This window comes from Cuculus canorus, chromosome 7 (assembly GCF_017976375.1).
Source record: "Cuculus canorus isolate bCucCan1 chromosome 7, bCucCan1.pri, whole genome shotgun sequence".
NCBI lineage: Eukaryota > Metazoa > Chordata > Aves > Cuculiformes > Cuculidae > Cuculus > Cuculus canorus.
In genome coordinates this window covers 33433925-33449469 of record NC_071407.1, presented here as the reverse complement: position 1 = coordinate 33449469, position 15545 = coordinate 33433925, and the positions used below count along the sequence as shown (strand labels likewise).

The window sequence follows — 15545 nt, the reverse complement described above, 5'->3', positions numbered from 1 at the left end:
TATTGGAAAAATGAAATCTCTTTTTTTATCTTGCTGAAAATCATTCAGGTTTGAATATGATTTGAATGTGGTGGGGGAGTTACACAGGACATGCAGCTACAGCTCATCGTGGATGATACAGCAGCATGCGCTGACTTCGCTTGCATGGCTGGGAGGATGGCAAACTGGCACTCTACCTTTCAGCATTCTGTTTAATAAAATTTAAGTAAATTATTAACCGCATCACCAACTGAGATTCTTCGAGCTCTAGGGTTGTTCCTACATCATTCTCAAGAACCCTTAGGCAGATGCAGCGATATTATCTACCTCCCATGCAATGCTTTCTTTAGGAGGCTTGGAGAGTTTTCTAACAGCATCATCCCCACATTACAGTGGAGGAAGCTGAGGTGTGGGCAGTCTGGTGACTTACGCAAAGCCAGGCACCTCTCCTGACTTCTCCAGCAAGCCACAGGTAGTCCTGGGAACAGAAGGCGCGTATCCCAGGTTTGCCACAACACTGCCCACCTAGCGCACAGGAGTTCAAGGTAATTTTTTGAAGTATTGCCTGGCAATGAATTTTTTATCTTTGATAACCGAATTCAAAATACACAGCGACTCTAAACAAATCAGGTACACCAGTACAAACACTCTAAGAGCAGCCAGAATAACAAAACTGTTTTGTTACCAGACTTCTGCTCCCCTTCCAAAGATCTTTCATTCATTAAACAGGTAGCTTTTAACAATAACAAAGTTCAATTAATGAAGGCAAACTTCATTCATTCCAGATCTAAGAGAAAAGCACACCCAAGAAATGAAGACTAACAGCTGAGATGGAGTTTCACAAATCATCCTCCAAACTCCTCGCAGTTTATGTTACAAGCTTTTTGTTTGGTATCGATGATACCTGCATCATAAAACTGCTGTTCCACGTACTATGTAAAGAGAAGCCAAAGAATCCTAGAATGGCCACTACAGGACAGTAACTCTAATTTAAGTTAGTGCTGATGCTGTCAGCATTAGCTCCTACCCTGTTTCTTGGTATATGTGGTTATGATGGCAAGTGTACAGACAAGAGAGCAATAGGGAAGGGTGGGAGGACGAGTGGGCTGGGAATTAGCTCATGAAACAGGGTTTTGTCAGAAAAAACAGTCTTGTCAAAACATGAGTGTTTTGTAAAAATATATTAGATTTTGACAGCCCCTCACAATGTCACAGGCACATTTCCCAGGTCTTCTCCTGGTTTACCAGGTGGACTCCTTGGTAATCTCCTCACATCCCTGTGACTGGAGAAGCCTGCGATACAGGCTGCCTGGGACGTGCAAGGGCCTTGGAAGTCCTGACAAGTACAACTCCACAATTATAAGCCTTTAGGGACCTGGATTAAGGCAAATCCTTGCATTACACCTACCATCGTCTAGCTACGGTTCAAATCACTGTGCCTGGCCAAGTCTCGCATCATCCACTACATCAGGAGTCAAGTCTGAAACATCTCAGCCATGGGGCAGTGGGAGGCACAGTTCTGCAGATCATGTGTGCGTATACAGGCATACGTGTCTATATTACATAGTGGCAGTTGCCATATATATAACTGCCATATATAATATATTGCGAGGCAGCAATGCCACGAACGGACAGGCTCTGCCAAGGGAAAAGATCATCCAAAGTAAGGCATACGGCAGGACAGCATCACCGCAGCACAACCATCCTGCCAGCTTTATGCAGGACCCTTGTGACTGTTCAAAATATAGAAGTGGATGTGTACAAGCGATTAAGGCAAATGATGCAGAAAGTCCTGCTGGCAGAGCAGCCCAGCCTGGCTCAGGCCACCCCCTCCCCATCAGGGTATTGCTGCACCACTCTATAACGAGGACAAAGTTTGGGAAGCCTGGCTGCAGTCAGGCTCTACAAATACCTCCAGCCATCTGTCATCACTGCTGCCCAATAAAACCTGCCCTGAAAATCCTGCAGTGCTCTTTTCCATTTGCTGTGGCTTGAATAAAGCCTCCAACACACCAGGAATGTTGGCATCCTTTTCTGTTGGTACCTCTCGTCCATAGAGCCAGGAGAAATTGATAAATGTCACATATGGTAGGAATTCCCTCATTTCCATACCAGCCTGGGAAATCTGTAATAATCAAAGCATCCTGATCTGGGATCTGCCCAGAAAACAGCACTGCATGAAAGAAAGTTTTACTGCAGAAAAGCCAGTGGCCCGTCCGGCTTTCAAAGACACAAGGATGTTTAAATCAGCAAATAATATTTTCTTGAGTCAGTCACCGCTCAGCTCAGGTTAGAAAGCATAGAGTTATTCCAGGAATAACTGGAAGTGGGAATGGAAAGAGTGATGCCTTCTGTCCTTTCTCTGCATGGGCTGCCAGCTATTCCTCTCCAGAAGAGACGCAGGCAACAGCAGGGCTGCAGAGGTCACCAAGTCCAACTCAAGTTTGAGGCCACTTCTCTGTCTTCTTGTATGCTCTTATCCCTTGTTAAAGCTCTCCTTCAACCAAGTCTCCTAGGAGATAAGCCTCCACAGGAATAAACCCTGCTTCAGGATGCAACTAAAAGCTACCTAGTACAGCAGAGCTGGTAGTGTGTGACCTGTGGCTGAGTAAACAGCATCCGAACTGCAGGGGTCTTTCTTCCCTGTCCCTACTGGAATCTACCATCGGGTCAGCTAGTGTGCGTCACATTTGCACCCTCTGGTTGCGAATGATTTCAGCACAGAGCTCAGCAATGCCAGAGCCGATTCTGGCTGGATGGAGGAAGATGAGTTGGCCCCAAGCCTGCAGGTAGTAAGCCTGAAGAAAGCAGGGCTTTAGAGAGCTGAAGAGTGCCAGGTCTGCATGGAAGACAGCGGTGCTGGAATCCTTGAAAAGGGACCAGTCCAGACTGCCCCAGAATTGCTGCCAGGTGGGAAGTGAGTGGGTCAGCATAGCATGGTGGAGGGTAAGAATGGCTGTGAGGTCAGGGCATTTACTGCACCTGGTTACTTTCTTAATGCCTTGCCCATGGAGCAGGAGGGACCACACTTGTACAGCATTAATTTTAAATAGCAAAGATGTGCTAGAAATAACAGCAAAAGTAGTAGTGCCTGGAAACATTCTCAGGCTTTAGGCTCCAAATGTCTGTATCCCTAAAGGCCTGTCTGTCTGTCCTAACCAGGTCTCTCCCAGGCAACTCCTCCACGTAGCCTGGAAACTATGATGCTCCAGATCCACTCCCAGGGGAGTTCTGCGTGATTCCACCCTGCCTGGGACCAAGGCTGAAACTGCATAGGGGAACAGGTCGTTTTGTGCCAGCTGGCATCAGGGCTTGGAGACATTCCTAAGCACATTTTATCTGCTGGCAGAGCTGTCATCTCACAGACAGAGGTAAGATACTTCATGTAGACAGTACTGAAGAGCAAAAACAAATGTAACAGAGTCCAGCGAAGCACATGGTCTACCACAAGCAGCTACAAAGCTGCTGTACACCAAAGTGCAGCCTGAACATAGAATCATAGAATAGTGTGGGTTGGAAGGGACCTGAAAGATAATCCAGTTCCAACCCCCTGCCATGGGCAGGGACACCTCCCACTAGAAACATGAAACATCATCCATGAAAGCAGAAGGAAGTTCAGGCTAACTGTGTGGCCATTGTCAGCATTTGCTTTGGTGAGACAAACTCAGACTCCGGATGTAGCTTTGGAGCTCAGCCTCCCAGTACCAGAGCAAGGAGCCTTATGGATCCATCCAATAGGGATTAAAAACACCCCAATGCTTATGCTCTGAGCACTCTGAAAGCCCAAGGAGTTCTGACCATCCCAGGAGTCCATGCAACCTGCTCTGTTTTCCTTAACAGCTTTTGATTTGGAAATATTTGTCTTTTCAAAGTAGTTTTGATAAATCAAAGTGTCAGTAAAATGAAGCTACAAACCGTAATGACAACTTTAAGTGTAAGAAATGCTGTAGAAGCTTTCGGCTCTAATCACATTTAGTTATGTCTCACTATGCAGATGTCCAAAACGTCTGATATCCAAGGCATGCTTTTTACTTCAGCCTTACTTAGAGAAACAATAGGGAACATTTCTGACTAGAACACTACAGATATTTTAATATTTCCCCCTTATCAATGAAGACAATCATTAAAAATAATCTCAGTAATTTTTCCCCATCTCACACCGCACGATCATAGTAAATTAAAGCAATTCTTTAGATAAATATCAAGGTATTTTAAAATCTAACCACAGAATTAAATATTAAGAGCCAAAACACATCTCCGATATCTTCAAAAAAGAAGAAAATACTTACCAAGCTCTACGGGTAGCTCTTTTATAGGATTCCCCTCCAAAAGCAGAGTTTTCAATTGCCTTTTCAACAAAAAAGAAAAGAGTAGCAACTGTAAAAGCAGAGTTTAATTAATTAAATAGAAACACAAGAATATTTTTTCCTTCTTACTTTTTCTTGCTTTTGTTTCCTGCTACAGTAAGGATTCCACTTCACTATTGCTAACATCAGAGCTAGAAAATAACACACTCCAAAAGTTTCTGGCATGACAATCTGACATTTGCATTTATGCCCATATCTTACAGACAATATTTAGTATTTGATCTTTCTGTGCAAAGCCTGCTTATCGCTTTAAAGTCTCATACTGGCTGTTATAATTATAAACATATCATTTTCAGTTGTTTATAATTTTGCTGAGCTTCAACTGTTTGGGTTGTTGAGCACATTCCTCAGGCTAAATATGAGCTAAAACTGCTCAGCCATTTTTGATAATGAGATTAGAAAGAAATATGCCCTATTTGTATTTAGTTTTGTCAGTTTTTTTTTTAAAAAGCCCTAGTGTTCATATTCTCGGAAGCATCCTAGGAACTGGGCAAGGGTCACATGTCACGTACAAGGATGTTGCTTGGTATATATACTCCTCACTTAGAGTATTGTGTCCGGTTCTGAAATCCTCATCATAAGGAGATGGAGCTGTTGGAGCCGGTCCAGAGGAGGCTACAAGGATGATCGGAGGGCTGGAGCACCTCCCATATGAGGGCAGGCTGAGAGAGTTGGGGTTGTTCAGCCTGGAGAAGAGAAGGCTCCGAGGAGACCTTATAGTGACCTTCCAGTGCCTGAAGGGGCTACAAGAAAGCTGGAGAGGGGCTGTTTAACAAAGGCTTATGGTGACAGGATGAGGGGCAATAGCTACAAACTGGAGAGGGGCAGATTCAGACTGGACATGAGGAAGAATTTCTTCACCATGAAGAGTGGTGAGGCCCTGTCCCAGGTTGTCCAGGGAAGCTGTGGCTGCCCCATCCCTGGAGGTGTTCCAGGCCAGGTTGGATGGGCCTTGGGCAGCCTGAGCCAGTGGGAGGTGTCCCTGCCCATGGCAGAGGGGTTGGAACTAGGAGATCTTCAAGATCCCTTCCAACCCAAACCACTCTATGATTCTATACCTGAAAATCTGCTGACATTTAGACAAATCTGAGGGTTCTGAGAAGTATCAGTACTCCTGTGCTCAGGAAAGAATCAGTACTGCTTAGTGAGTAAGAGGTCCAAAGCTGCTCTATATGCTTTTGGAGTGTGTCTGATGGGAGCCTTTGGGCTGCTGCATGTTTAGGGCATGGGGATACTTGGACCGAATGCAGAGAGGTTGTCATCTTTTTTCCCCTTGCAGCCCACAGCTGCTGACCCTCAGGCAGCTATGGAATGGAGACTACACAAAACCCATACTTTACTTATTTCCTAAGTTTTGACTGCTTCATTGTGCTCTTTTAATAGCATGCATTTAAATAGCTTTTAATATCTGGCAACATATCAGATTCAATTATATTCTATAGGCAAGAAGTTGTCCATACCGTAAATTAAAAATTATCCTAACAGAAGAGTTTACAGGTTTTTATTTACTAGTGCTGCAGTTTGACTTGTTTACTGTTAAAATTCAAGAAAACAAACAAGAAGAAAGCAGGTACTTTCTGTCATAATATTTCTTTACCTCTAGGAAAGAAAAACAAACCAAACATTTTGGCAACTGCTCAACACTGGATTAGCATTTGTGGCAATGTTTTAAGATATACCGTCAAAAAAATGAAAGCACCTTATTTGCGTTTCCATTTTTGAAGCGCAGTACTGAATTCCAGTTAAAGCAAAAAGAAAAAAAAACACTATGTGAAAGACAGGAGCTTCCAGACTCCAAAATCCAAATTCCCCCCAAAGTTTCAGGCACTACAGGACAGCAGGGTGATCCTGCTGCCTTCGAAACCATTGGCATTTATGATTCTTTCCCTCCCTGCCCTGGGAGATAGACACCTTTTCCATAACTGAGGCAATTTTTTTGCTTGACCTGGAGAAGCTTTAATCATAACATCCACTAAAAATGAGTGAAAAGATGAAAACATTTATGAACAACTTGAATGGACAATCAATTTGTCTAAGTGGCGCAAGAGTTCAGTAACACTGCTTTTGATGAAAGCTACGCTTTCGGATGCTTCTAGAAAAGGACATCCTGAAAGCTTCCAAGGATCTTAAAATACAGCTTATGCTCCAATATGTAATAAAGATAAAACGGAACCAAGTAATATTCAGTGAATAAATCCGATGGGCATTTTTTAAAAGCTGAGCTACTGTTTCAAATCAGTGGAAAAAAAACAAATAAGACAAAGCACAACATGCATAGAGACTAATGACTGACATTATTTTCAAGGAAGGTACATGCAGAGAGTGTCTTAGTTACAAAGGATTTCAACCACTCATACAATGATTTTCATAGAATTCACAAACCATATGAAAATACAATCAGCTCTGTCCAATTTAGAAATCATTTATGAAAGCTATATTTAAAAAGATCCGAAAGCATCATTAAACTTGATATTTTTCAGCTATTTAGAGGCACAGCCTTAATTTACTGTATTTTTTTAAAATCACAAGTTGAGTACTTGATCTTAAAATACCTTTAAGCACCTTGTTTCTGTCACAAGACGCTATAATTTTATTTATTTTGGGGGGGAGGGGAAATTCTGTGGCATACACTGTTAAAGACTTCCTCTCCCTATCCTCCTGACTCACTTTTTACTGCAAGGTTTCTTTTAGAACCACAACTGCAAGAAAACTATTCTGTAGTAGGCTTTTTTTTCCCCTTATATTCCAGTAACAAAGTGATTTATTTGTCCTGTTAATATATAATTACAATTATATATTACAATTATATAATTACAATTATATATTACAGTAAATATACCGTGATTTGCGGTCTTCCATTCTGAAATGATAACTAAGGAACTGTTCAAGGACATTAAAAAGAACTGGTGAGAAGTTAGTTTTGGTGATCACAGCAAGATGAAAGCAAGTGCACTTCTCAGGGTCACAGCAAGATGGTGTAACTTCCCTCCTCTCACTCTCCCTCTTAATCAGAGACAGCCAATTAATCCTTCCAACAGTTGATATCGTGTCAGACAACCATCAAATACAGACTAATGGGTAATGTTCTGTGACAGAACTGTCCTTCACTGTCACTTTGGAGAGACATGAGGTTTGTAACAGAGTCTCTGCTTTTACCTGTAAAAATAGTCACCTATAGTCAATAAAATGAAAATGGTGCAAGATTTCCATCAAAAGACTAACAGGTCTTACATTTCTAAAGGTAGAAGAGTTTAGAAGAATCAGTGTAATATTAATTGGATCTTTCAGTTCACCTGAGTTTCAGTAAAAAAAAGAACTCAAGCTTATTTACCCCTCTTCTGCACTGAGGTCAATGCCAAACAAAAGCATAAAAGTCTGATTGTTACAATGAAATTACAGTAAGGCAAATAGAAAATGAAGACAATTGTTATTAGATTACCTCTGTGACCAATGATCTTAACCGATTCCAGGAGGAAGAGCTTTAATCTCGTTATACCGGAGATCCAGTCAAACAAGACATGGCAGCTTGTGAAAAAAAATCCTTGGGAATCATTGATATAACATTCCCTTCCAGATAAAGGTACTAAGAGAAAAACACAAACATATCAAATCCAGGAAAATGGGGGTTCCTTGGCATACAAAGCATTCAATGTGAAAACTGCAAACTGCTCTATGTTTTTGTGGAAAGAACACAGCTAAAGGGGATTAAAGGATACACAACTCAAGAAATTATGCACTGATGTGGTTTTAAGGACTTTTTCTTACAAAAGACTTACCAGGGATTAAAGAGCATAGCTAAGAATCTATAGCTTTTCCACTCACCTGAACAGCACTTAGCCCTTAACTGCTCCATGTTACATTTAAGTCAAGGGTATCAGAACTACTCAACAATTTACTCACCTTTATGTTGGGCGGTCTACACATTGCCTCCGTAAGATGCTCAATATTTTCTCTGCTGACCTCAAGAGTACTTGAAGATGACAGACACTCTTCAACAGCTTTCTTGATATCTTTTGATGAATCAGAACCGGAAGAATTTCCCTTTTTTCAGATGTTCACCTCCAAAATGATCTCTGCTCCTGTTAAACTCTTTACGATAGCTGTCATCCATTTGTCAGCAAGCCTGGAATACACGCTCAGTCATTTAAACAGAACAACTGAGGAAAAAAAAGACAATGGTGTACTTCCAAAAGAGAACATACACAAAGCAAGTTTTTTTTCTTAATATTACTGATTTTTGGATTATCCCCAACTATGTACTTAGATACAAAGCAAAATTTATTCTTTATTTATATACACTTGTGGTCATGATACAATTGATCATAACGCACATTTGAAGGCGCAGTAAAGAAGAAAATTCACCAACTGACCCTTGAGGCCATGTTTCATAGAAGAGTTTGGGTTGGAAGGGATCTTAAAGATCATGCCACACAAAGGCTTGGCAGAAACACTGACGCACATCTATGCATCTCCCTCTGCCAGCAGGCTGCCCTGCCCCATCTCCCAGCTGCTCTCAGTCTCACATGCTCTCCTCCCCCCTCCACCAGCTCCACTCGGACACTCGCACTTTCCTTGATGCTTGGCTGGAGCTACGGCTGTGGCCAGACCCTTGGTGGGCTTCCCCAGCTCTCCTCAAAGGACACAAGTGCCCTAAGGACCTCAGCCACTTCTCCCACACTGGAGCCCGGTGTTCCTGCCCACTGTTCCCTGAAGCCTGGCACAGGGCTGGGGGCAGGCGGCTGCTTGATGGCTCTCCCAGTGCACGATACAGGTGCAGTGGTGGCCAGGAACTGGTTTCCAGCCAAGGGTGGTCGCTGCTACCCCAACCAGTCAGGAGGACAGGGAGAGGCAGCAGGATTGGGCTGGACTGTTGGAAGAACACAGGGTTTGCGGGAACATGGGGCATCCACTAGCCTGGAGAACGCCTGCATCTCCCTCCATTCAAGTGGAAGCCCTCACGGTCCCATCACACCATGTCTCACTAAGCCAAGTTCCGACTGACATCACCATGCTTCCACAGAGATGTAAGCAGAGCATAGAAACAAACATGGTGGCAAAAACATCCTCTTGAAAGCGCTCTTACACGTATCCTGTTTTCATCCAGCGTGGCCCCAAGCAACAGCAATCAGCTTCTACAACTGCTCCTAAGAAGCAAAGGAAGGTAACCAACCTGGAAACCAAGATAAAAAGTGATAAAGCAACGTGAAGAAGGAAAAGGTGTTATTAAAATTGTCTGTGATTTAAGTTTGGTGTATTTGATGAGAAAAGAAACTCTGCAGTGTAATACAGTACAGTACTACAATAAATTGATGTAAACGATTGTGAGAGCATCCTCTATTGTGATGGCCTTGAGTTGTCTCCAAGAGCCCCTCTACCTTGCTTCACAAGGCAAGAGACAACAGAAAGCTTCAGATCCACGATGCAGCTGGCAAGGACAGTGTATTAATATTGTTATTACAATATTAATATTGTTATTAGTGTGTTATCCTTACCGTATTTCAATAATTACTATTAATTTATGAGATGTATGTATTACGCTAATGTTCGGTAAGGTTATTTGAGGTTAGTTTAGCTTAGGGTAGGTTATGTCAGGTCAGGCGTGTATCTAAGTCACTTAACAAAATTGACTAACAGCCCTCTGGTCTGAGCCATATGCTGGCATTAAGCAGGGTACGGCCTCAAAGGGCAGTGAAGTATATCCAGTCCAAACAATTAAACACATACTTGGTCATTTTTTAGTGACTAAACAGAAAAACCTGCATCCTTCAAACACCTGCCCAAGCCCTCCTGGATCCTTAACCCATACTCCCCAGCAGCCGTGCACACTGTTAGCTGATGTGGAGTTGGCATTTATCTCCTCACTGCGAGGAGATGCCTGTGCCTGGATCAGCCTCACATATACAGCATTCCTCCTGCTTCTCTCACAGACCCCTTTAAAAACACTTTTTCCTCCATTTCCCCATTATTACTACTTATCTGTTGGTCTTTCAGGGCTTACATTCACTGCATCCCTCAGTTTTGTTCACAGGTTTCCCCTCTTTGGGGAAACTCATAGGGCAAGTGCACCTGGAATAAAGGCATGAAGAGTGGAAAGTCTCCCAGCCCTTCCAGACAACTCCTCCCAGTAGGGCAGCCTCATCAGGGGCAGTCACTGGGCTGTTTTCCAAGTGGTAGTATCTCTACAGAGCATCCATCCCCCCAGGAACCCTCTAGAGCCCCCCAGGAACCCTGTAGGAACTCCTCTAGGGACCCCTCTAGAGTGACCAACAGAAAGATTAGCCAGGGGTTGCATTTGTCTGAAATAAAATACATTCTTAATTAGCACAATGGTAGAAATTCATCACTGGGACACGAGGAAAAGTTAATCTTACAAATCCAGATAATTATGTTCCCTTTGACCTGGCCAAGTTTGATCAGCAGCACTGGCAAGGTTTAAAATACAGGAAATCAATTTGAGTTTAGATACATGATAATTTTTTTTTTTCTGGCTTACACTGTGCTTAAGGTAAATGAGAAAACAAAGCTATTTTAATGGGATTCCTTGAGAAGCCATTTCCTTACAGAATAATTTTGGGTTTTATTTGTAGAAGAGTAGTTGACACATTTCATTATAGCCTGTAACCTGAAATACGTATTGTGCTCTGTAGGAAAGACTATACCACTAAATGTAAAAAAAAATAATAAAATGTAATGCAGCAAAATACAGAGCTGAGGCAATCAGGTAAGTTGCTTGTTGGATCCTGCGCATATTCCGTGTCTTTTGTAGCAAGTACAGCTGGAGACTGGAACATCTCAAACTGCCAGAGATACTGCACTAGAGCAAAGCTTTGATTCACTTACATTTAGAGCGTTCTTACTTGAATGATCCTCTCATTTAGGAACTTCTGACCTCCAAAGACTATCCTGACAGGAGCCTGTTTTGTAGTAGAGGATATTAAACCTTGAAAACTTCCATTTTATAGGAAATTGCTGAATTTCCAAAGGAAAAAAAAAACCTGTTGTCCTGCAGTGACCTACAGTACTGCCATTTTCATGGGAACAGTTGGTTTAAATGAATAAATAACAGAGCTAAATCTTCATGTTTGTTTAGGGCCACATTATACCATGCTGAATAAGAAAAGCACCTATTCCTCTGCTTGAATGCATCTCCACTTTGAAAACACATTGTACCAATTAAATGGGTGTTTTCTTAGAAAGCAGGTGTGGCTACTAATTTTATTATGCTTTCCCTGGGATACATTTTCTCTGAAGCTACTTAGGTGATTAAATCCTAATTATGAGCAGTATTTATGCCGCTGAAGGCAAAATTTATGAACATTAAAAATGGATTGATGGCAAAGCTGTACTAAAAGAAGTATTGCTTTGCATTTGTTTATGCAAACCCAAAAATATTTTAGGATAATTTTATTTAAGATATAAGAAAAAAATAGGATTTAAACCAATGACATTATATTAAAGTGATGATTATTTCAGGTAGTTTTGATCACTGCATTCTCTTTAGAATTCTATAGCACAGTAATAAAGAAGAGTTTTCATGGGCATTTTAGGGAAAGAAAGTCCATCTGGAAAAATACCCAACTTGGCTAATAATCTTAAACCAGATCTTTTAATGTTCCTTATTTTTCAATGTCCAATTCACCCTCCTCACTTGAATTCTCTGTGCAGCATCAGCACAGTAACATAACACCATTTCTTTAACATAACACTAGCTAAGATTTTATCTTATAATAAGAAAGCAAGAAAAAACAATAGATCAAAAGTCAATAAATATATCCCTCAATAGATTCATTTTACTTTTAGCAAGGCAGAGTTACAAGGTTCAGTCGCAAAGCGACAGCCAGGATGAATATTTCACTGCACAAATCACTGCCATCTTGGTCACTCTGTTTTCAGGTTGTTTTGCTGCTTGGGTTTTATATTAAATGGTCTGTCATTCCCAGTCTTTGGATCCTGAGCGATTTGAGCTGCTCAGTTTTGACACCCCAGGAACTCCTTTACAAACACACAATCATAACAACAAAAGCATCATTAAAACTTGCATGCAAGATTGCCAACAAGCAATATTCGCTATCGATTATTTCTGATCTTGGGAAATAACAGTTTCAGTTTTTGTATTGAGGTTCCCTCCTAGAAGAAAATCCACACAGCTTGAACATACGAAGAGAAAACTACGCAATTTCTGCACAGACAGAAGTATCCCAAGAACAAGCTGTTGTAACAGCCTTGTCCAGAGCGGGGGGATCTGGACCCAGCATGCTGAAATGCGGTCAGGTCTCCATCTGAAACAGTCATCCTAGTGATTAGCACTTCCTAGAAGCGATGTCAGAACAAGGAGGAACAGCAAAAGCCAAGAACTTGGAGGGGCTTGATGAAGACCTGCATTTGCATCTTTTGATAAATATAAAACCCATTTGAACATCGAACAACAATTTCCCATCGAGGTTAGGGTATGTTTTTAATCCTTCAGCGGCAGTGGCACTAACATAATTTATGAGGGACCAAAGAAAGGTCTTTTCCAACTTTAATGTTTCTATTATTATTTCCAAAGATGTATTGGTCTCTTATTTTTGGACTCAGCTGTTTTTTCTGGGCAAGTAAGAGCATGACATGCATCATGTTTGATAGGAAAACCAAACTAATCTCATGATTCAAAGGATGCCACTCTCTGAGAGGACCAAGCGTGGGCACTGATCTCTTGTCAGGACTTAAGCTGTTAAATCTTCATACAGAGGGCTCAGAATCAAATATTCTGAAGTGGACACTGAACTGCAGCCCTCCTTCCTTCCTATTCCTGGTTTCAAAGATGCTGCACCTCAAATGCACCAGTACGCACAGAGCAGAGGGAAGACGTCCTTGTACATCATCCTGCATTGCCCCTGCACTAAAGGGTAACCACAAGTTGTTTCCTACCACTCAAGGATCATTTGAGTGGGCTCCTCTTCATTTTTATTAGAGCCTCCTTGGGGCACCGTGAAGCAAAACGGTGGTTTTCACAGTGCTTTGTCACCATCGACTGCTGCACGTGTCAATACCACTTCTCTACAGTGCCATAGCATGATAGGGATGGCAAAATGAATGGTACCAGAGATTCACATGCAGAACACTTGTTTGATTATGGACTTTAAGGGCACTATATCGTCTTTCAAAATCGCAAGTGATAACCAAGCTTCAGAGAGCAGCATTCAGCTTTTCTGCCCAGCTGCTTGTTCAGAGTGGCAGGCACCTATATGACACAAGTTCTACTTGCGTTTGACTTCAGGGAAGTCAGGAAGCAAAGTTTTTTCTCATCTTTCTAAAGTAAGATACACTCAACAACACAAGAAAAGTCATTACTTTCTATATAAGACTATTCTCTATAGCTTTATGCAGTGTTTTTTTTTTAATATTCCCATAAGTGAAGGGAGTAGATGAGTGAATTCTGAGTCTTATTAAAGCATAGTAACGTATGCTCTTAATTTCTTAGGGAAACATTTTGGTTAAACTAAATAAATAGATAACATAAGCAGAAAAGTGAGCAGGCAGACAAATGAAAGGCAACGCAAGAAAACAAAAGGAGGCTGACTTGCTCACATAGTACCACAAATAAAATCACTCTTTCACAGGATTAAGCAAGAGAAAGTGCTATAACATATAGAAAATTAAACAGGATATATAGTTATACTCTAAAAGGCTAAACCAAAACAAGCAACTGAACTAGTACCCCCTTACCTCACCAGCTTAAAAGGCAGAATTTTGGCTGAGAGGGAGGGAGGCACTTTTATCCCTCTATGGGTTTCATTCCCCACCTGGTAAAGGGCATGTAATCCATCTGCACTACAGGTGGCACCTGTGGAAGCAGCAGGAGCCCAGCCCTGCAATGAAAGGTGTGACCCTTTTTCCACCTGCCCGCATGAGTTTTTAGTTTTAAGGTTTCATGACAGTCGTTCTGCCCACTCCTGCTTACCTATTATCCTAATAGGAGAACGTTCTTACTTAACTGTGGTGGTGTTAAAAGACTTCAAAACAGCTGGATCAGAGTGATTACTATGAGCATTTTAAAAATAGAATTGGCACTATTTACAGAAGCGCTAATGACAGAAAAATGTGTGAAATTTCTCCCTTATGTAATGTTTATTGAAAGAATTATATGATTTTTTTTTAGAGGAACTTTTTAAAATAAACACAGGCTTTTCTCTGTAGGCTTTATTCTTGATGAAGAAGGCATGTGACTTGTAGCAATCACAATGATATTCCTTTCATGGTGTTAAACGTGTTGCAATTATAGCCATTACATTCAGTAAAGGGCTTTTAATAGGAATGTAGCATCATAGTACATTGCCCCCCCTTGTTTCCATGCCTGAATTAGGAGCGTCTTATATTATTTGCCTCCTTTGCAGTTTTATGATAATTGGAAGCATCTTTGTTTAGAAACAATTTTCATCAGCTCACTGAGAACACACAGTCATAAAGAATGTAATGCCACTTCAGGCAGTTCTATTTTTATTTGTATGATCATCATTTCATGCAAGGGGTAAGAAGACAGAAAGGGAGCCATAAGTAATAGCTATCAGTAGAGGATAACATAGAGAGATTAACTGCAGGATCCAAACTGCTTAATTGAAGTGTGAGATTAAGAAACAAAAGCTGAAATATTATCTTCAGTTTCCCTCATATTAGTTTTGAAACATTATAAAATATACAGCTCGTGCTGCTTGGGAATGAGAATTATAAGTCGTTCCTCAAAGGACAGTCATTCACTTGCAAAACTGAAGTATTTGAGAACAATTGGATGAAATAATTCCCAATCTAAATCCTTTGATAAAAAGAATAATCCTGGATTTTCATAAAGAATTTATTAGATTAGAAGAGGTATCACATCCCGCAGGTAAATGAATGCCTTGACTGTTGAGTGTGAATGTGATTTTGATGAGACACAAAATAAGTGGTACTGACTATAAGAAACCCTGATGAGTTTGGGTCAGCATTTGTAACTCCTTAAAGTTAAAGATGATTTCATGTCTGGTGAAATGAAAGAAAACTTCAGTCTTTTGGAATCCATGCGAAAATAGAGAATATGCAAAAGTAAACACAGATGGGAAAAGACAAACTCTTCCAAACACAAGAGTGGTTGCTCTGCTTTTTGCAAGTTTCCCTGTGCTTTTGCGAGTCTCTGCTCACAACCAGATGAAACAGGGTCATGCAAGCCTCATCTTTCCAAGG

At 41.2% G+C, this 15545-nt stretch overlaps 1 protein-coding gene across 1 annotated transcript in view; it reads right to left on the bottom strand.

The window, feature by feature from the left end:
- LRRC27 (leucine rich repeat containing 27) overlaps window positions 1–8457 on the bottom strand; it is a 34005-nt gene extending 25548 nt beyond the window's left edge. Inside the window, 5 exon segments of the mRNA XM_054071744.1 lie at window positions 4269–4327; window positions 7795–7883; window positions 7885–7929; window positions 8247–8393; window positions 8395–8457. Of these exon segments, the coding sequence (XP_053927719.1) occupies window positions 4269–4327; window positions 7795–7883; window positions 7885–7929; window positions 8247–8393; window positions 8395–8457 (403 nt within the window).
- Between the last annotated feature and the right edge of the window lie 7088 nt (window positions 8458–15545).